The 22,428-nt window shown below is 47.0% G+C and overlaps 1 protein-coding gene across 10 annotated transcripts in view; it reads left to right on the forward strand.

The window, feature by feature from the left end:
• LOC120417548 (kinase D-interacting substrate of 220 kDa) overlaps nt 1–22,428 on the forward strand; it is a 75,596-nt gene that overhangs the window by 48,044 nt on the left and 5,124 nt on the right. For 8 of the 10 annotated variants that reach the window (XM_039579639.2, XM_039579635.2, XM_039579637.2 and 5 more), the window contains 6 exons: nt 848–2,666; nt 2,726–2,861; nt 2,917–3,755; nt 3,816–3,981; nt 4,036–5,059; nt 5,209–5,241. In XM_039579639.2, the coding sequence (XP_039435573.1) occupies nt 848–2,666; nt 2,726–2,861; nt 2,917–3,755; nt 3,816–3,981; nt 4,036–5,059; nt 5,209–5,241 (4,017 nt within the window). The remainder of the gene's footprint in view (nt 1–847; nt 2,667–2,725; nt 2,862–2,916; nt 3,756–3,815; nt 3,982–4,035; nt 5,060–5,208; nt 5,242–22,428) is intronic. The other 2 variants (XM_039579634.2, XM_039579632.2) reach the window with 1 other exon arrangement.

Genomic DNA, 22,428 nt, shown 5'->3' on the forward strand with positions numbered 1-22,428 from the left:
AAATCCTTTTGTCCGATACAACTTTTGCGTTTATAAACTTTATCGATTAAATCAAAATGTAGAAAAGAGTTCACAGAATATTTTCTCCAAATTAAGTAAATAACATCCAAAACCATTTGTTCAACTTTGGTAGAAATAAACGCAATTTTAAAATTAATAGCATTTTTTCCAAAATCCTAGATTTAAGTTTGGATGCCATTCAATTACTCGAACGTTTAGGTTTGAGTAGAAATCTTGACATAAAGACTGCCAGACTTATGGTTTTCATCTTCTCGTTTCTAGTTTTATTTTTTTTTCATCAAATAATTTATAAAAATCCAATGTGAGATAACTTTTAAAATCACACCATTCTTAAAAATAACCTTTTCATTCAAATTTTCTTTTTAATGAGCGAACGAAAATGAGCGGCTCCTAAAAAAGAGCGGTTTTGCCCACCTCTAATCGTAACACTTCTACGCATGATTGTCCCACCAAGTATTTTCCTTCACGGAATCTTTAGTTTTACGAAGCATTGTGTCTTGTTTATCTGTTGTATAGGAAGAGGATTACCGATAAGAGTGATAAACTGCTACCTGGGGCGTTTAGGGACACATAGGGTGGATAGGAACCCACGGGACAATTATGCGTAGAAACACAGAAATCGGTCGAAAAATTTCCATCGCGTTTTTCTCAGTTGCACTTTTTTTAACATGGGACAATTATGCATAGAACGGCAATAATAATGCTAATGCTTTAAAAAATGATTTTGCCTCTTAGAAGGGCAGCTCAAGTTACTGTTAATTTGGCAATTGATGTCAGAGGACTTCCTTGTCGGTGTATGCAACTCAAGTTATGATTCCGTTTGCAGAATGGCACTACCGTGCTGATGATTGCCAGTGGCCGGGGAGCGTCCAGCTTTGTGAAGGAGTTGATCGCGCGGGGAGCCGATGTGCACGCACAGGACCTGGACAACTGGTCGGCGTTGCAGTTTGCGGCAAAGTCGGGCCACGCGGACATTGTGGAGATCCTGCTGGACAATGGGGCCGAGATCGAGCACCGGGATATGGGCGGCTGGACCGCCCTTATGTGGGGCTCGTACAAGGGACACGCGGACGTGGTTTCGTTGCTGCTGCAGAGAGGGGCCGACGTGCAGGCCCATGGCAATTACCATCTGAACCCGCTGCTGTGGGCGTCCGGTCGAGGCCATACGGAGATTGTGAAGTTGTTGGTGAACACGGGGGGTGCGAAAACGAACGTGGGTGACAAGTACGGGACGACGCCGCTGGTGTGGGCCTGTCGGAAGGGCTACACGGAGATCGTTGACACTCTGCTGAAGGCCGGCGCCAATGTGGACACGGCCGGTATGTACTCGTGGACACCGCTGTTGGTTGCGGTAACCGGCGGACATCAGGAGTGTGTCTCGTTGCTGCTGGAACGCAAACCGAACGTCAACGCGCTGGACAAGGACGGCATGACCGCACTCTCGATCGCCTGCCGAGAGGGACTCACGGAAATTGCGTCCGCTTTGATCGCGGCCGGGGCGTACCTTAACGTGCAGGATCGCGCCGGAGATACGCCCCTGATCAACGCCGTCAAGGGCGGCTACCGGAGCGTGGTGGAGATCTTGCTGAAACGACACGTTGACGTGGATATACAGGGAAAAGACCGCAAGACGGCGCTCTATACGGCCGTGGAAAAGGGTCACACAACGCTGGTGAAGCTGATTCTACAATCCAATCCGGATTTGGAACTTTCGACCAAAGACGGAGACACGCCGCTTTTGAGAGCGGTAAGAAACAGAAACCTGGAGATGGTACAAATGCTGCTGGAGCGCAAGGCCAAAGTTGGAGCCGCGGACAAACGGGGTGATACCTGCCTGCACGTGGCGATGCGAGCTCGCTCGAAGGCGATCGTTGAAGCTCTGCTGAGCAACCCCAAGTACAGCCAGCTGCTGTACCGCTCGAACAAGGCCGGCGAAACGCCGTACGGAATTGATGCCATGCATCAGAAAACCATTCTCGGACAAGTTTTTGGTGCTAGACGACTGAACGCAAACGAAGACTCGGAGGGAATGCTCGGCTACGGGCTTTACTCTTCCGCACTCGCCGATGTGCTAAGCGAACCAACCCTCACGACTCCCATCACCGTTGGACTGTACGCCAAGTGGGGCTCCGGAAAGAGCTTTCTGCTGGCGAAACTCCGCGAAGAAATGAAAAGCTTCGCCCAACAGTGGTCCGAACCACCCATCCGAGCGCCGTCGTTATTCTTCCTCGTTTGCCTCCATCTCGCCCTCCTCCTCGGAACAGTCGTGGGCCTCACCACGTGGTGCTACATCTGGGGACTCGTCACCGGAGTTTCGCTGCTCGTGCTCATCTATTTCATCAACTACCTGTTCAAGTTTCTCGACCGACGGTACGACCTCGAGTGGCTCTACTCGCTCAACTACGGCATCTCGCGCAAGCTCGGCCGGCTGCGGCTGATCCTGCAGGTCGCCTTCTGCCATCCGCCGGGTCCGCAGAGCGATTCCCAACCGATGCCGGTGCGGTTTCACTTTGCCGAAGCGAGCGGTGCCGCGCCCAACGGGGACGCCGCCGTAGCGCTAATGCTTGCGTCACTTTTCGACGCCATCGAGGCGCATTACGGATCGCTTGCGACCGGGTTGTACCGGGCGTTTCGACCTAAACCTTGTGAGTTTGTACCACTTTGGCTGTGTTTTCTTTTAGTAATGGTTTTAATTTTCTTGCAGTGAAAACAACGGGAGGGTGGAAGTGGCGCCGCATGTGCTGCGTCCCGGTGGTCATCCTGTTCGAGTTGGGAGTTTTGGGGTTGATCGCGGCAGCTTCGCTGTCCATCGTGTACTCTGAGATGCGGGATGAGGGGAGGTAAGTTATCTCATTCTTCACCAATAATCAATTACTAAAGATTGTCCCCTTGCAGTCAGGAAATCGCCGTCGCCATCTACATCCTGCTGGGCTTTTTGTTGGCCGGAACGATCGCGAACCTGCACGCGTGGTCAAAGCTGATTGGGGCGCTGTTCATGTCCCAGGGCAAGCACCTGAAGCGTTCGTTCAACAGCAGTGAGGCGGCCCCTTTGACGGCACTCGGTGCCGAAGTGAGTCTCATGACGGACATGATTCGCTGTCTGGACGCGTTCACCAACCAGCAGAGTCGCCTGGTGGGCGTTGTGGATGCGTTGGATTCGTGCGACACGGAGCGTACGCTTACGATACTGAACGCAATTCAAACGATTCTTTCCGCGCCGCAGCGTCCGTTTGTGCTGCTATTGGCAGTTGATCCGCACGTTGTGGCGAAAGCGGCTGAGGCGAACAGTAAGCGGTTGTTCACCGAGGGTGGCATTGGGGGGCACGACTTTTTGCGGAATCTGGTCCACCTTCCGGTGTACCTGCAAAACTCTGGCCTGAGGAAGGTACAACGTGCGCAGAACACGGCGTTGAACACGTATCGTCGCATCATACCGGACTCTGGACGGGATGACGAGCCGCACCTGGGTCATTCGGTGTCGGCGCGGCGACTTTCGAATGCGTCGGAGATTATGTCTAGTCAGGAGAAGCTGCGGGTTATGCCGGGAACGTCGCGAGCTGGAAGCAAGAAGCTTAGGGTGTCGGATTCGATCGCCAGCTCTATTGGGTCTAACTTACACAAGCTGGGCCAGAATCCACCGGTGGATCTGTCGAAGATCATCCTCACCGATGACTACTTCAGCGACGTGAACCCGCGCAGTATGAGGAGGCTGATGAATGTTATCTACATTACTGGTTAGTTTGAATCTACCCATCTGTATTGAGAGAATAGTCTAACAATATTGCCAATTTCAGTTCGTCTGCTGAAAGCGTTCCAGATTGATTTCAGCTGGTATCGCTTGAGTTCGTGGATCAATCTGACGGAGCAGTGGCCATTGCGGGCGAGTATGATCGTCCTCGAGCATGACCAGGCCGGCGACAGTTTTGATGACTTGACGTCGCTGCAATCCGTTTACGACAAGTAAGATATTTAGAAATGTATTTCGACCTTGCTTACAATGAAGCTTCTTTCCAGAGTTCGACCAAAAATCGCCTGCCTGCGGGAGGCGGCAACCCTTCTCGATCTGGACCGTGACGAGCGCAAACTCGATGCGTTCCTTCAGCTGCACAAATCGGATCTTCTCGTATCAGATCTGCGCATTTTCCTCCCCTTCACGATCAATCTGGACCCCTACCTGCGAAAGGTGCTCAAGGAAGACCAGCAAGCCCTAGAAGACGAAGGCATCATAATCCCGGTCAAGAGTTCCATGCCACCCATCAAACCGCACGGTTTCACCTCGAACCGCCACATGCACCAGAGCATGCTTCATCCGACGCCGCAGCACCCGCACAGCCTACCGAATTGGGCCGGTTTCTACAACTCACCACCGCCACCGGCAGCAGCCATGGCAATGATGAACTACTACAACCCGAACTTTGCCAGCCTCCTGCACGCCCCAGACGCCGCCGGAAGTAGCCTTAAGAAGCCCAATTCCAGCAGCATCCTGATCGATCATCTCAACGAAAATCATTCCATGAGCGGCGGACCTGCCTCGTCCCACTCCAGCAAGCACCACCAATCCAAACAACCAACCTCCCCCGGGTCACCCCCAATCGACGTCGACCTCACCCACGTTCAACTCGCGAAGCTCTCCACCGAAGAACTAATCGACGTGATCGGTCGCGTCTCCGACCTCAAGCCAACGCTCGAAAGAATGGCCCCAATCCTGCGCGAAAACGCCATCACCGGTCGCGTCCTCACCTACTGCAGCCTGGACGAGCTCAAATCCGTACTTACCCTTAACTTTGGACACTGGGAAGTGTTCAAAATGCTCATCAACTCCCTGCGGGAGAACCCCACCGGCAAGAAGCAGCCCAAAACCACCACCTTCGCCAAGGGCACCAACGACGGCATGGAAAGCGCGGACGGCATCCCGTCGTCCTCGTCTTCATCCTCCGCGGCGGCGGCAGCCGCATCTCAGCAGATGCCCCAGCAATCTCCCGGGCCGTCCGTGTTCCAGCCGATTCGGCAAAAGTCGCAGAATGTGATGGAGAAACAGGTAAGTCGGTCGAGTGCTCGACGCGGGCATAGCGATCATTTTTTACCTCTTCTTATCACCATCATTGGTAATGTTCCGTGACCCCGAAAGAGTATAAAACCAATGCTAACCAAATTACTCACACTCACACACACCACTTGGATGTGCAGCCCACCAAGGTTCATGATTATGAGTATTTGCAGGTATCGATTGCTTTTCCCCCCTTTTTCTACATGGATGTGGTTTTTCTTTTTCTGTTGACGATCTGTGTGTGTTTTTTATCCTGTCGTAAATGCTAGGACTTACTGGAATGTAAATGTTTCGCATTCTTTGAAACGGAGTCAGTTAATTTATTGGATATGACTTGGATATCAATTGTATTAAAATTGTTAATTGACTCTTTTGAGAGAATGCGACGATTTATCCTTTTTCTTCTTACACTAACATACTTCGGTGTTTGCAATAATTTTCAAACGTTTTTAAAATTAGTAAACTGTGCATGTATATGATAACTATGGGATTTATTTCAATACTTCATATATGTTATGAATTTAAATTTGGAAGTGAACTCAAATCAATAAATTCCCCAGGACTTTACGAGCGTAGCCTTGGAGCACAGTATGGAAATTTACTTCCTTACATATTTTTTTTTGACCCGAACAACAATTAAATTGTGCAGACCCGTTATGATGTCATGTTTTGCTATGGAAAGAGGTCATCCATTAACCACTTGGACACAATTTCAAATTTCAAACCAATTTACTCGCTGTTGGTTATAATGGAATCATCACCCCAAGTTTCAGCGCCCTCTAGTGGGGGGTAATTTTGACGTTTGATTGCCTATTAGGTTTTACAGCGTGACGTCACGAGCGCACACGCACACACATTTTTACTGAGACACACGTGCAAAAAATGTAAACAGTGCAGCCAAGCTGTCAAATTTCTAACCTCAAAACCGAGTCGGCGTAAAACCTAATACACTCAAACCCCGATGGTTTGACACCTACTGTTGTCAAACGAACGGGGTCACTTTTTAGTTTGACACCCCTTTTACACGGAATTCACACACACTACCAAACGTTTGTTTTGATAGTGTGTGTGAGCGCCTTGTAAAAAGTGACAGTTCGTCACTTTTTAGTTTGACTTTGACCAACCAACGGGGTACAAACTAAAAAAGTGTCAAACGAAAAAGTGACCAACCACCGGGGGTTGAGTGTAGTAATTTTGGTCGCTGAATCCGAATTTGGAATCTAATTTCCGGTAAACAGTGATGTTTTTTTTTTTTTTTTCATAAAATTATTTTTATTAGGTCCTTTTCGGTACTGGGACCTGGTTAGGACCGAGTCGGCTTTTGTAATTACAAAAAACTTAATAATTACAGAGGATCTTGTGTGTAAATGTTAGTGGGAGGGGAGCCGATTACCCGCGGCCTACTCGGGGTTAGTAGGGAAGGGATTGATGTTAAAGACAAGGCGTGGGATGGGAAGGGGGATTGTGTAGGGGTCTTGGTTGGCTCTGCTGGCCTTTGCTTGTGTCCTCAGCCGCAACTCGGTGTCAAGCTGCTGGGGCGTTCTTGCTTTGCTTCCGGTGCAATCCAGAAACGACGGCTTTGTGCGAAGGCGAGTTATACTAACAAAAGGAAAACTAACTGAAGGAAAACTAACTGGAAGAAAACTAAATGGATATTTTGGAATCTACGAGGAACTGATAGATCGGATAGAGAACATCAAGGTCTAGTTGAGATAACGCGTCTCGCATCGGGATTTCTGGTGGTCTTCCTCGGGCCCTGAGGGTATCTTTCAACTTAATTCTGTGAGCCTGGTGATCTGGACACGCCCATACGAGATGGTCGATGTCCTGATAACCCTGCCCACAGTCGCATAAGTTTGTATCACTCATGTTGATACGGTACAGATGAGCCTTGGATGAGTAATGGTTCGACATAAGGCGGGACATCGTTCTGATGAATCCACGCGTCAAGTCCATTCCCTTGAACCAGGCTTTTCTTTGCACCTTAGGTCGTATGGAATACATCCAACGTCCCTTGGTGTCGTCGTCCCATTGTTTTTGCCAATCCAGAAGCGCACGCTGCCTCGGCAAACCGTAGCATTCTTGTAGGCTAATTGGCCTTTCAAAAATGTCTCCACTCTCAGCACCCTTCTTGGCGAGCAAGTCCGCTTTCTCATTACCCGGAATCGAGCAATGAGCGCGGACCCACACCACCGTGATGCTGAAGGACTGAGCCGCCAGGTTGTTTAAAGTCTTGCGTATTTCCGTGAGGAAAAACGCAGACTCCCTGGTCGGCTTCAGAGACCGGATAGCCTCAACAGAGCTAAAGCTATCGGTGAAGATGAAGTAGTGGTCAGGTGGCATGGTCTCGATGATTCGCAGTGCGCAGTAAACCGCGGCTAACTCTGCGACGTAAACCGAACTCGGGTCCTTCAGCTTAAAGAACAGCTGATAAGATTCATGATAAACACCGAAGCCCGTACAGCCGTCGAGCTTGGAGCCATCGGTGAAGAATCTGTTGTTTGGAGGAACATGGTTGTACTTTGATGCGAAGATCGACGGTACAACCCCCCGCAGAAGATGGTTTGGGATACCGCGAGTATCGGCTTTCATGGACGTGTCGAAACCAATCAGGGTGCTGCTGGTTAACGGAGGCGTGCGCTGTACCGTTGTGCTCGGGCTCCACTCCCACGATGACATAAAGTCATAATATAGAAGCATGCGCCGAGACTCAACGTGAAGGTTCAGCAACGTTTCAAAGTTGTCAATTACCAGTTTATTCCTGTAATCACACCGGATCAGGAACCGGTAAGACAGTTCGTAGTAACGAGTTCGCAGAGGCAACACTCCCGCCAAGACCTCGAGGGTCATGTTGTGAGTTGAGTGCATGCATCCCAAGACAATGCGAAGACTTCGGTACTGTATCCGCTGGAGAACCAACAAGCGTGATTTCGCAGCTGACTGGAAGCAGAAACTGCCATATTCCAGCATCGAGAGTATCGTTGTCTTGTACAGTCGAAGCAGGTCAGAAGGATGAGCACCCCACCGGTTGCCAGAGACACTGCGCAGAAAATTAGTTCTTTGCAGGCACTTTTGCTTCAGGTAGTTAATGTGCTTCCCCCATGTTCCCTTTTGATCGAAGATGGTACCCATGTACATGAAGTGGTCCGACTGCTCGATAGTCTTTCCCGAGAGAGAAAGATTGAGCTGTGCCGGTTCATGCTTCCCCGTAAAAACGACCAGTTCCGTCTTCGCCGGAGAGAATTCAATACCCTTTTCAACTGCCCAATGGGCCAAGTTGTTCAGGGTATCTTGCAAGGGTTCTAGCAGATCGACTTCCTTCTTGGCAGCGATTGAAACCACTGCGTCATCTGCGTACTGTATAAGGGAGCAGTCTCCGGTCAAGCAATCATCGATATCGCTGACGTAGAAGTTATACATGGATGGACTAAGGCGTGAGCCTTGTGCCAAACCCATGTAACTTATCCGGGTGATTGCCAGATCACCTTGCACAAAGTGCATGTGTTTTTCTGACAACAGGTTGATGAGGAAGTTGCACATCGTCGGATTGAGACCGCTCCGACGCAGCTTTACTCCCAACACATCGATGGAGACTGAATCGAATGCACCCTTGATGTCTAGAAAGACAGAAGCCATTTGCTGTTTCTTACCACGGGCTATGTCGATCCCTGTGGCCAGCAAGGCTAGACAGTCGCTTGTTCCCTTGCCTCTCCGGAAGCCATACTGCGTGTCAGACAGCAAGTGCTCTCGTTCCATCCATGGTTCGAGGCGGTCGAGGATCATCTTCTCCAGCAACTTGCGTAGACACGACAGCAAGCTGATTGGACGATACGAGTTGTGGTCGGACGCCGGCTTACCGGGCTTTTGAATGGCAACCACCCGGACCTGTCGCCATTCGTGTGGAATTACGTTCTGCTCCACCAACGTGTTGAACAGTTTCAACAGACGCTGCTTGGCGACGTCCGGAAGATTCTTCAGCAAGCTGAACTTGATCTTGTCCGGACCAGGAGCAGTGTTGTTGCCCGTCAATAGTGCTATGGAGAGCTCTACCATCGAGAAGGGAGGATTAGAATCCCTCCCATCAACAACGTCGAATGATGGTTGTGTCGGCACCGAGTCCGGGCACACCTTCTTGGCGAAATCCAATATCCACTTGTCCGATTGTTCCACACTCTCGTTCGGAACGGAACCTCTACGCATGGCCCTCGCAACGCGCCACAGAGTGCTCATGGACGTATCTGCTGGTAGTCCTTCAACGAACTCCCGCCAGTACATTCGCTTCTTCCGCTTCAGAGTATTACTGTACCTGCGATCAAGAGCTCTATACCTTTGGAAGTTCGCTGGGGATCCACACTTGCAGAAGTCCACATAAGCTACAGACCTGGCCGCCGAGAGATCCGTACACTCCTTGTCCCACCAGGGAAGTGGAGGGCGCGTTCGGATGTATGGTCCCGGGACGGGTTTCGTCTGAGCTTGTACCGCACTGTCATAGATCATATTAGCCAGATACGCATATTCTTCAAGCGGTGCCAACCCAGCTCGCAACTCAACTCCAATGGAGACTGCCTCCGCGTACTGTTTCCAGTCGATATTTCGCGTCAGATCGTAAGGCATCTCCACCGTTGTCGATTGCTGTGGGCCATGGCTAACCAGAATAGCGATCGGCAAATGATCACTGCCACGAGGATCTTGAAGCACGTTCCAGTCACAAAGAACTGCCAGACTGTTGGAACAGAGCGACAAGTCGATGGCACTCGCCTTCGTACCGGACGTAGTTGGCGTTGGTGGTGTTGCAATCCGCGTAACTTGCTTGTCCCTGTTTAGGAGGGTCATCTGGAAGTCGTCGCACAGTTCATGAATCAGATATGCTTGAGGGTCTGTCTTGTGACTTCCCCACTCGGTGCTGTGAAGATTAAAGTCACCCAGAACCAGTCGCGGTGCCTGCAACAGCTCAAGCATACCCCACAACTTTTGTCGAGTTAACGACACCTGTGGGGGAACATAGACGGACACAATGCAAATGTCCAGTCCTCTGATCCTGGCCTGTACTGCGACTGCTTCGATTCCTCCTAGCTTCGGGAGCGTGACCTTTCTAAAAGTGTGGCATTTCCTGACACCAATCAGTACGCCTCCACCTCTATTTGGCCCTGCCATGCTCTCTGTGATGATGTTGTACCCCCGGAAAGCTGGCGTCTCATCTCCGATAAGAAACGTTTCGCTCAGCGCAAACACATCACAGTCTCGTTCGAATGCGAATTGTTGAAAATCGTTTAACTTGGGGGTTAAACTTCTACAATTCCATTGTAGAAAGGAGATGCCGTTTTTCGTTTTTGGTGTATTACCCATCAAAGGAAATGAACGACAAGAGGGGCATCGTGCTAGCAAGCTGTTTCCCGATGTGTCTAGCGAGAGGCTCAAACCGCTTTATGATTAATCGCGTCGGTTCACTCACAAAAGAGCACAGCCATTCCACGATTGTGGAAAAAGTAAGGACTCCTTTGAAGGCATCGGTGATCGGATTTGGTTGAGGAACCGGTTTTAGGGGGATCTTTGGCAGCTTGGGAACGGGCTTCAGCGGCTTGAGAGGTATCGGTGCCGGCTTCGGAGCGGGCTTACCTGACGGACCGAAAGGAAAATCCTCCTCGAAGTTCAACGAGTCACTTTCCTTACCCTTGCCGCCAGCGGCTTTTGTGGACTTGGAAACCTTGTTGCGCTTCGGATTTGGTCCGGAAGAGTCACTTTCCTCGTCTCTCCGGAAGAGGACTTCCTCCTCGTTTTCCTCGTCTCCCGAATCATCTGCCAAGGGGGCGAAACGATTGGATTGGTTCGCCTGGCTAAGGATTTCCGCGAAGGACTTCTTGGAGCGTTCCTTCAAGGATCGCTTCATCTTGTCCTCGCGCTCCTTGTACTTTGGGCACTGCCGAGTTTTGTGCGGTTCCCCGCCACAAAGTAGGCATTTTTCAGCCTGCTTTTGGCATTCCACGTCCTTGTGGGGGCCTGCGCACTTTGAGCACTTGCTCTTGTTGCTGCAGTAGGTCTTGGTGTGTCCCAACTGCTGGCAGTTTTCGCAGCTCATCACACGCGGAACGTACAATCGAACTGGAAGCCGAAGTTTGTACAGCTCAATGTAGTCCGGCAGAGCTGACCCTGCAAAAGTCACCCGGAACGAGGCAGAAGGAATGAACTTCTTCTTGCCACCCTCGGTGGTGACGTTGCCCAGTTGCCGGCACTCGAGTACCTCCACAGCTGGAAGTTTAGGGTTCTTGAAGCGTCCCACCGCCCTTGAGAGGTCGACAAGCGACAGACTGTCATCGGTCACCACGCCGTCGATTTCGACTTTGTGGGCCGGAATCCAAACACGGTACTCGACACAGAACCGAATGTCTTTCACGATCTGGTTAGCTTCCTCCGCGGAGTTCACGATCACGCTGAGCTTGCTCTTGTTCAGCTTAATACATTGTACCAGCCCAGGATAATGGTTATGCAGATCTTTTGTGATCCGAACGAAGTTAAGGGGTTTTTGTTTGGGCCGGAAGAAGACCACCCACTCCGTCTGCGAGCCCCCCACGTACTGGCGAGCGCGAGCTTGAACTGGTCTTTCCTTGTCACCTGGTGGATTTGGATTTGGAGGGATCGGAGGGGTTGGTGCCGGTGGAATAGGATTCGGATTTGGCGGAATCGGAGGGGTTGGTGCCGGTGGGATTGGATTCGTATTTGGCGGGATCGGAGGGGTTGGATTCGTTGGAATAGGAGTTGGATTTGTTGGGACCAGAGGACTTGGATTCAGTGGAAGAGCTGGATCCGGTTTTTGTGTTGGAGGGGAAGTGGGATCAGGTTTTGGGTATGGTTTCGGAGACAGTCGAGACTTGCGTTTCTTCGCTTTGCGCCCGCCAGTGCCCTTCACAACGACTTTGGTGTCCTTTCCGTAGAGTTCCAACGCGGTTTGGTTAGAAGGCACTCCTGGGAGAGGATCAACTTCACCCTCGTTGTCCGTGTCCCAGTCTTCGGACTCGGACATTTTTTCCACCTGGTCCTCATCCGGATCCATGGTTGGAATGAAAAACGAAAGAAAAACTAATACAAAAGCTAATCAAGATTTACGCGAAAAAGAAAAAAAAACCCAAGGAAGAAGAGAAAAAAAAATATGGCTAACAAAAAAAAAACTATGAGCGAAAAAAAAAAACTAATTAACTCGCCTTTCGCACTCACCGCCGAACTGGCCGCACTGGCTGCCGCCCGCAGCGAGATGCGCGGGAAGCTCGTTTGCGCGCGCTTGTTGTTGTTGTTGTGCTGCCTGCTGCCAGCCACGTAAACAACGGGGTTGTCTCCGACCTGGCCTGGCCGAAAACTGGTCCGCCGACCGCAGTCGACTCTCCGGGGCCGGTTCCACCGACCAACGACCGTCTCTCGCCTCAGCTGCCTCCGCGGCCGCTGCTGCTCACTCCTCCTGCTGCTGCTGCTCGGATGCAGGAACTCGTTCCTCTTCCGCTGCTGCACCGCCGCCATGTCCACGACGACCAGATTGTGGCCTCTCTGACCACCGGAACGGGCTTGTCCGCTCGCACACGCCTCGGAATCGCCGTGAAAAACGCGCCAAACACACCGCGAAAAAACACGACCACCCGCTGAGACTTCTGCCGAAGCAATGAAACAGTGATGTTTTGGAGCTACGTTTTTTTTGTAATGTTATTTGCTTGTATTAGCTGCAATTTAAATCGCTTGTAAGTTCGGTCGCATCTCGGGGCTTGTTCCATTTTGATTGATATTTTACTCAAAGAACTATTTTAGTTTAATGCTTTCTCATGTTCTGATTACCTTAAGAAGAATCGCATTTTGTAATTTGATGTGTGTGATATTTTTCAGTAAATCGAACAGAGGGTGCGAGTTAGGAACAATGTTTTCTTGTCTAAGAAAACATTGTTCCTAACATCATAATCTATCATTTAGAAAGTGAGCACCTGAAATTCCCCGACATGACCTCAAAATGGGACAGGCTAGTGGACAGTCATCACTCATGCAAATTTGTATTTATATCACTAGCCCGTAAATTCTAAATTTATTTGTGGTAACTACGAAATTTTTCATTCCATCGATGCATAGATGCGAATTGTTTTCATTTTAAGACTCTCCTCGGAAAGTAGAATCATAACGAAAAAAAAATCGAAAAAAAAAACAAAGTTAACGTCGCCGCCTTGGGCTCCTAAGGGTTTGAGTACGGCACGGAGCGACGGCGCCGGATACCCATATTTACACTTACCGTCAGTGGGGGTGACTATGGGTCAAAAAACGATACACCTCTCGTATTTTCTTAATAACAAAAACAATTTAAATAACATGGAAAATCTTTCAACGTAGATTTGTTCTTAGATAGTTTACTAACATTTTCCCAAAATATGGTAGATTTTGATGAACACTACCTTAAATGCCAATTGTTTGAAAATTGACCCAATCTCACCCCTTAGAGGGGGTGTCAATGGGTCAAATGAAACTAAAATGATTCTCAAATACAACGATATGGTAACAACAAGTCATGCAACAGTGTTTCTTGTTCGAGGGAATCGTATTAACACGCTACAATGTTTGAAGTGGAGATTTTCAAACATTTGGGTAGTTTTCGAGCAATTCTTACAAAAATATTAGAGAAATGATTTTTCGAGAGGTCATTTTTGGCCAAAAACGTACCCCAACTTTAGACATCTGCCAAAATAACAGGATTTGTTCTAGGAATGAGATTTTTTCAGCGAAGTCATCTTAAGATGTCCCCTACACAACCCTTTCAAAAGAATTCATTTTCATTGAGAAGAACCTGAGAAATGGTAAAATCCGTAAAAAATCACTTTGACCCAATCTCACCCCCCAGACCCAATGTCACCCCCACTGACGGTAGCATTTTAGATCGCCCGCCGCGGCTTTTGAACCAGCAACTTTTGGATTGTGAGTCCAGTGCGTGGTCCGATTGATCCACATGGGTGGGTCACACAGAATCATACGAAATTAATTTTAAATTTAAAAATCTATAATTCAAAAAACATAATACGAAAAAAAAAAATTTGTAATGTTTTTTTTGTATTATGTTTTTCGAATAATAGATTTTTAAATTTAAAATCAAATCAATTATAAATAAATTTAAAAAACTACAGATAAAAAAAAGGTGAAATTTTAGTATTATTTTTTATAATTTTTATCAAGTCTTATTTTGTTCTTGTTTTGTCTCTTCTGATTATTTCTTTTTAGTTTGTCATGGTCATTTGTTTTTGATATTGAGCAATTCCAGCACAAATCAGGATTTTTTCTGGTACTTTTGTACCCGACCCTCTCCGATTTCAATGAATCTTTGTAGACATGTTTTCCTAGGCCTATATAAGCCATTTTTGTGTATATGGAGCCAATAGTACTCGAAAATAACATTTGAGAAGGGCATAAGGTATTTAAATATATTTGTATTTTGTAATTTAAAAATTACTGTATCTCGAAGCCGTTGCGTCGTATCAAAAAGTGGTCAAAGACAAACTTGTAGGAAATTGGACGGGCTTTCTGAAAAAAGACACTGAAGCCAAAATACACGCCACATCTATGAGATTTTTTCATTTTTATGTCTAAATCTTAAATTTAAAGGTGATGTCACGATTTTTTCTCGTTCAAAATTTTTGAGAAAATAGCCTAAAATATAACCAAAAGACTGACGAAAAATGCAGGATGGTATGTCTCTCCTAAAAAATACAAAAATCATTTACTAAAACTGTTTTTTTGAAAAGTGGTCTAAACGTCAAAATTTTTGAAAACCGGTAGTGGGAATCGATTCTCCAGACAATTTTACATAAAAGTCTCCATATTGACCATTGTCCTATGGGAAGATACAGCGGTTTTAAAAATGAAAATGTTGAAAAAAGGGTTTTTTGGTGGTTTTTGTCAATTTCTATATGACAGACTTGGTTTTTCAGTCTCGTAAATATTTTTACCGGAAAGCTCGTCCAATTTCCCATAACTTTGCCTTTAACAGCATTTCAATTGGATGTAAGGGCTTACAGATATAAGCTTAATTACATTGCTTATAACTGAAAATAGAATATTTTTTCAGTGTGGTAGAAACCAGGATAGTAAATTTGATTACGTAAATATAAAAACGATATAAATCAAAAAGCTGTCAAAGGCAAACTTATGGGAAATTAGACAAGCTTTCCGTTAAAAATATTTACGAGACTGAAAAACCAAGTCTGTCGTATAGAAATTGACAAAAACCACCAAAAACCCGTTTTTTCAACATTTTCATTTTTAAAATCGCTGTATCTTCCCAAGGATTGGACATAGGACAATGGTCAATATGGAGACTTTTATGTAAAATTGTCTGGAGAATCGATTCCCATCACCTGTTTTCAAAAATTTTGACGTTTTGACCACTTTTCAAAAAAACAGTTTTAGTAAATGATTTTTGTATTTTTTAGGAGAGACATACCATCCTGCATTTTTCGTCAGTCTTTTGGTTATATTTTAGGCTATTTTCTCAAAAAATTTGAACGAAAAAAAATCGTGACATCATCTTTAAATTTAAGTTTTGGACATAAAAATGAAAAAAACTCATAGATATGGCGTGTATTTTTGCTTCAGTGTATTTTTTTTTTTTTTTCAGAAAGCCCGTCCAATTTCCTACAAGTTTGTCTTTGGCCACTTTTTGATACGACGCAACGGCTTCGAGATACAGTATTTTTTAAATTACAAAATATTAAAAATATTTAAATACCTCACGCCTTTCTCAAATGTTATTTTCGAGCACTATTGGCTCTATATGCACAAAAATTGCTTATATAGGCCTAGTATAACATGTCTACAAAGTTTCATTGAAATCGAAGAGGGTCGGGTACAAAAGTACCAGAAAAATCCTGATTTGAGCTGAAATTGCTCTATTTTTTAAATGTTTTGGTTTGTTAAAACCTTTGGATTTTTCTTGAATTTATGTTTTTCCTTTTTTTCGCATATTTTGATTTTTTAAAATTTTCAAATGTTTGAAAAGATGAAGTTTTTTTCTAATTTTTAAATTTTAGAATTTTAAAATCTCTTTATTTTTGAATTTTTAGATGCCTAAGTTTTAGATTTTTTTTTTAATTCTTGATTTTGATTTTTTTTTAAATTTTGGATTTTTCAATTTTTTTTAAATTTTGCTTTAACCATCCATGCATGAAGATATTTGTTTCCGATTTTACTAGTCTCTCTGCAAACGTAGAATCATACAAAATTTATTCATCATTTGAAACTCAAAAAATCTATTTTGTATTATTTTTATTTATTATTTTTATGTTCCTTGCATTTTTTTTAAATTGTTAATCTTTTGATTTTTTTATGTGTTACTTTTGACTTTTGTTTATATGTGGCTATTGATTTTCTTAAATTTAGTTTTTTTTTTGCATTTTTTATTTTTGTTTTTTTGTTGTTGATTTTGAAATTTGTATTTGTGGTTGGCGAACGACTGGACATGGCGTACCATAGGTACTTCGAGTACCGCAGGAATAAAATAGACCCACCAAGTGGTCCATTAGCCTCCTGTCCAGTAACTCCGATACCCTGGCCTCCCCGCGGCGCTAGCCGGGATACTAGTAACCATTGGAGAGATCGGGTAACCAACCCCGGTGGGAACTATGGTAGTATGCTGACAGGGAAGGGGGGCTCCATCCTCTTCGGAGGGTGTAGCTATACCGTTAGGCCTCGAGAGAAAGGCCCCCGTTACGGTGTCGAGAGAAAACCGGAGCTGGGTCTCGGTAGCTTCAAGGTGGCAGCCCCACCCCGAGACTAGGTATCGCAGCCCCAATCCGGCTGCATACCGAAATCAAAACCATTACGAACAATCAAGAAGGAATAAGGATCCGGAACAAACGGCATAGACCTAGGCACGAAAAGGACACCGATTGGAAACTCGGAACATGGAACTGCAGATCGCTACGTTTCGATGGGTATGAGTACGCTCTGTTGAACGAGCTCAAACCCCGCAACTTCGATGTTGTAGCGCTGCAGGAGATGTGCTGGAAGGGAGCGAAGATGTGGGAGGATGATGCTTTGGAGCTCACCATGTACCAGAGCGGCGGAGCCGAAAACAAGCTGGGAACCGGCTTCATAGTGTTGGGCAAGATGCGGAGTCGTGTGATAGATTGGGAGCCGATCGACGACCGGATGTGTAGATTGAGGATTAAAGGCCGTTTCTTCAACTATCACATCTTCAACGTACATTGCCCACACGAGGAATCATCCGATGCCGAGAAGGAAGCGTTCTACGCGAAGCTGGAGCAGAAGTTCGACAGCTGCCCGCAGAGGGACGTCAAGATCGTCATCGGAGATATGAACGCCCGCATAGGAAGGGAGGAGATGTACAAGCCGGTGATCGGGCCGAACAGCCTGCACACCGTCACGAACGACAACGGCCAGCGGTGCATCAACTTCGCAGCCTCCCGCGGTATGGTGGTACGGAGCACATTCTTCCCCCGGAAAGACATCCACAAAGTCACCTGGACATCGCCTAACCAACGAACAAAAACACAAATCGACCACGTCCTCATCGACGGCCGATTCTTCTCGGACATACGGAACATCCGCACGTACCGCGGTGCGGACATCCACTCGGACCACTACCTGGTGGGTGCAAGCATGCACTCAAAACTGTCGACGACGTATCACCGACGACGGAGCCGGCTCCCACCGCCGTTCAACACCGAGCGGCTGCAGGACACGGCTGCGGCTCAGCACTACGTGCAGCAGCTGGAAGCGAGCCTGCCAACGGAGGAGGAACTCGGCGCTGCCTCGCTCAACGATGGATGGAGCAGAATATGCTCGGCCATCGGCAGTGCCGCTGAAGCCGCGCTAGGTAGTACGGTCCGAGTTGGAAAGCAGCGCTGGTTCGACGAGGAGTGCCAGCGGCTACTTGACGAGAAGAAAGCAGCTTATGCGGTGAAGCTGAGAGCTGCAACTGATGAGAACGTGGCCAGATACAAACAAGCGCTGAAACAGCAGAGAACGGTCTTCAAGCTCAAGAAGCGCCAGCTGGAAGATCGCGATCGCGCCGAAATGGAGCAGCTGTTCCGGCAGAACGAGACGCGTAAGTTCTACGAGAAAGTTAACCGGTCCCGCAAAGGCTATGCGCCGCAAGCCAACACTTGTCGGGACGCCGAGGGAAACCTTCTTATGGACAAAGGCGAGGTGTTGAACAGGTGGCAGCAGTTCTTCAACGAGCACCTCAACGGCGATGTAGCGCATGGAGACGGCTTTGAAGCCCAACTTGGACCGCCCGCTGCCGACGAACAGTTCCCGGCACCTGATCTGGAGACGGTGAAGAAGGAGATCAGGCAGCTGAAGAACAACAGGGCCGCCGGTAAAGATCGGTTACCCGGTGAGCTCTTCAAATATGGAGGAGAGCAGTTGGCGAGGGCGATCCACTTGGTGATTTCTATGATCTGGAGGGAGGAGAAACTACCAGCAGAATGGATGGATGGTGTCGTGTGCCCCATCTACAAAAAGGGCGATAAGCTGGACTGCGGCAACTACCGCGGCATCACGCTTATCAACGCGGCCTATAAAATTCTCTCCCAGATCCTCTGCCGTCTGCTGACACCGTACGCACGGAGGTTCGTGGGCCCCTATCAAGCGGGGTTTACTGGCGCTCGGGCCACCACGGACCAAATTTTCTCGCTCCGGCAGATCCTCGAGAAATGCCGTGAGTACAACGTGCCCACACATCACATCTTCATCGATTTCAAGGCAGCGTACGATACAGTCGACCGCGAACAGCTATGGCAGATCATGCACGAGAACGGTTTTCCGGACAAACTGACTCGGCTGATCAAGGCTACCTTGGATCGTGTGATGTGTCACGTGCGAGTGGCAGGGGAGCTAGCGGACCCCTTCCAATCGCATCAAGGGTTACGACAAGGTGACGGCTTATCCAATGCGCTGTTCAACATCGGACTTGAGGGAGTTGTGCGAAGAGCGGGTATAGACACGAGAGGCACGATTTGCAACAGGACAGTCCAACTTCTTGCTTATGCGGACGACATTGATATTATAGCGAGAGACCTAGAGACGGTGAAAAGGGTTTACACCGCCTTAAAGACGCAAGCAGGACGAATTGGATTGGCCATGAATACGACGAAAACAAAGTACATGAAAGGGAGGGGCTCAAAGGACGTTGACCCCCCAAGACTCACCCCTCTAGCTGTGGATGGCGATGTGCTGGAGGAGGTGAGCGAATTCGTGTACTTGGGATCGCTGGTAACGGCCGACAACGACACCAGCTTAGAGATCCGGACTCGTATCCACTCCGCGAATCGCGCCTACTTTGGATTACGGAAAACCTTGACATCTGATCGAGTGCAACGCGCCACGAAGCTGACCCTGTACAAGACACTGATTAGACCGGTTGCCCTCTATGGCCACGAGACCTGGACGCTGCGGCAAGAGGACGAACGAGCCCTTGGAGTTTTCGAACGGAAGGTGCTGCGAACGATCTACGGTGGAGTACGTACAGCTCAGAACGAGTGGCGAAGGCGCATGAACCACGAACTGCACGCGCTGCTGGGAGAACCGACCATCGTCACCCTGGCGAGAATCGGGAGGCTCAGGTGGGCCGGTCATGTCGCGAGGATGGCTGAAGACCATCCTGTCAGGATGCTCTTTGACCGCGCGCGACCGGATGGCGGCACTGGCCGAAGAGCAGGAGCGCAGCGTGCACGATGGGGTAATCAGATCAAGGCGGACCTAAGAAAGATCTGCAACCTAGGAGACTGGCGAGCTGCAGCCCAGAACCGAGCAACATGGAACAACCTTCTTGATACAGCACGGGCACCGCGTATGGTGTTCTAAGCTGTTTGGTATGTATGTATTTAAATCTTAACTTAACTTTAAAATCTTTTAATTTTTGAATTGTTAAATGAAAAAAATAATTGTTAAATGCCTGGTTAAAGTGTTCAATCCTTTTATTTCCTGATTTTGGAATCTCTGGATTTTATTTTTTACTCGTCGATTTTATTTTATTTGGATGATTAACAATAACAAAAAAAATAAAGCAATCAAATACCCCAGCCGCGTAGACAGTCTAACATGACTCCAAAAATGCACTTATGGATACACAGCAACCAAGGAAATTGTTGTCTTCTTATTCCAAAATTGTTGAATTTACGGACCCAATCCTGAAATAATTTGATTACAAATATTGTTGTAAATATTTATGGAAATAGTAGTTTAGGGGATGTACCAGAATTATATCGATAGTTCCCGTAGTTTTGAAGTCATTTCGATATTCTGCCTACGGTACTCACACAGTTCTTCTTCCAGAAATACATTTGTGTAGAACGAGAGCACGTTCGTTTGACATTCTACCATAATAGGAGATAGGTTTAAAAAATAAATAAAATATATTTGGCTAGAGTTGTGTAGAAGTAGTCTGGCTAGTAAGATTTTAATGTACCACACAGAACAAAACCCTTCTATATTCCCTTGTGGACCACCGATCAGTGAGGTACTCCTGGATATTAGCTCCTGAAAAGTGCTTAAAAAGTGCAAAAATGCCTCACGGCAAGAAAAAGAGGCGGTCCTCACCAGCAGGATCGGCAGATTTGAAGAAGCTAAAGAATGCCGAAGCGCTACCTGCAAAGCCAGGCAGTTTGAGCAAGGACGCTCAAAATTCGTCTGGAAACCAGTTTGCTACCCTCCCTGTGGATGTGAGCGAGAAGGAAGAATTTGAACGACGGGAAAAGTTGCCACCCATTTTGTGAAAACATCGTCATCGGACTCGGTGCGAAAGTGGCTGACCGGGTTTATCAAATCTGGTGCTTTACGAGCTTCCATTCGCTTGTGTGCTGATGGACTCAAAATTCTGCTACCTACCAGAAAGGATTACAACTACGTTCGGGATTTCCTGAACAACACAAAGATTGAATACTACAGCCATGACGATCCAGGTAAACGCCCTATGAAACAGGTCCTCAGAGGCCTGTACGACATGGATGTGAATGTGTTGAAAGAAGAGCTCAAATCTCTGAAGTTGAACGTGATTGAAGTCTTCAAGATGACGAGACACAACAAGGACATCAAGTATCGTGATCAACTGTACCTGGTTCATTTCGAGAAAGGATCGACAACGCCGTCTGAGCTGAAAGCAGTTCGGGCAATTTTCAACATCATCGTGACTTGGGAACGTTATCGTCCAGTGCACCGTGACGTGACGCAATGTTCGAACTGCTTGCAGTTTGGACATGGTGGAAGGAACTGTTTCATCAAGAGTCGTTGTGCAACCTGCGGAGGTGAGCACAAAACTCAAGCTTGCGAAACAATCAACGAGAACATCGAAGCGAAATGCTTCAATTGCGGCGGCGACCATTCTACCAAGAATCGAAGCTGCCCAAAACGTGCTGAGTTTGTAAAAATTCGGCAGCAAGCGACGACGAGGCACCAACCAAATCGTCGCAAAACACCACCAGCATACACGGACGTGGATTTTCCTGCTTTGGCGTCACCAGGAGCAGGATCTACTCGTGTGGTTCCAAATCTGCAGCCATTGCCGTTGAATCAGCGGCAAAAAGTTGCAGAGAATACAACACCTCCTGGCTTCAGTCAGCAACCGAGGGAAAACCAACCAACATCAACGGGTGAAGGCAGTAGTGACCTGTTTTCACCACAAGAACTTCTGAACATTTTCATCGAGATGACAACAACTCTGCGTGGGTGCAAAACTCGCCAGGAACAAGTAAGAACTCTTGGAGCATTCATCTTAAAATACAGTTCGTAGTTTACTCGTTCTAGTGATTTTGAATATTTCAATGGATTTATTTTTTTAGTTTTAGGTTAGGATTAGTTGTTTAAGTGATTTTTTTACCCAAATGTATTCAATTCAATGCAAAAATGTAAAACAATTTGAAATAAATAATATAAATGTGATCAGTTAATAATAAAACGAAAAATACAACAAAGATGAAGAGCATTAGGCCATACCACTTAGCATGTAAAAGAAATGTAATTATTATAAGAAAGTTCAATAAAGATATTTAATTTCAAAAAAAAAAAAACCCTTCTTGAGGGCGGCTGCTTGTGTGCCCATCTCGGTTTTGTTCGTTTCAACTTCATGTGCGTTCACTCGTTGTCGTTTGAAATAACGATCATGACAGGCGTTTTGTGTCAGCATTCAAATATCGTTTTCGATTATGAATGCTCAGTTTTAGTCACTGATCGTTCTCCGACCAACTTACTGGACATTGTGTTATGAATTGTGTAGTTGAAATCATCACAAATGTAATTTAGTTACCATTTAGTAGAAAAGCAACCAGATAATCATCAATAGGCTGTAACTTCATTGATATGGTGCTTGTGAATTGTTCCATTAAATGGTA

The sequence above is a fragment of the Culex pipiens genome, chromosome 2 (genome assembly GCF_016801865.2).
Source record: "Culex pipiens pallens isolate TS chromosome 2, TS_CPP_V2, whole genome shotgun sequence".
Classification (NCBI taxonomy): domain Eukaryota; kingdom Metazoa; phylum Arthropoda; class Insecta; order Diptera; family Culicidae; genus Culex; species Culex pipiens.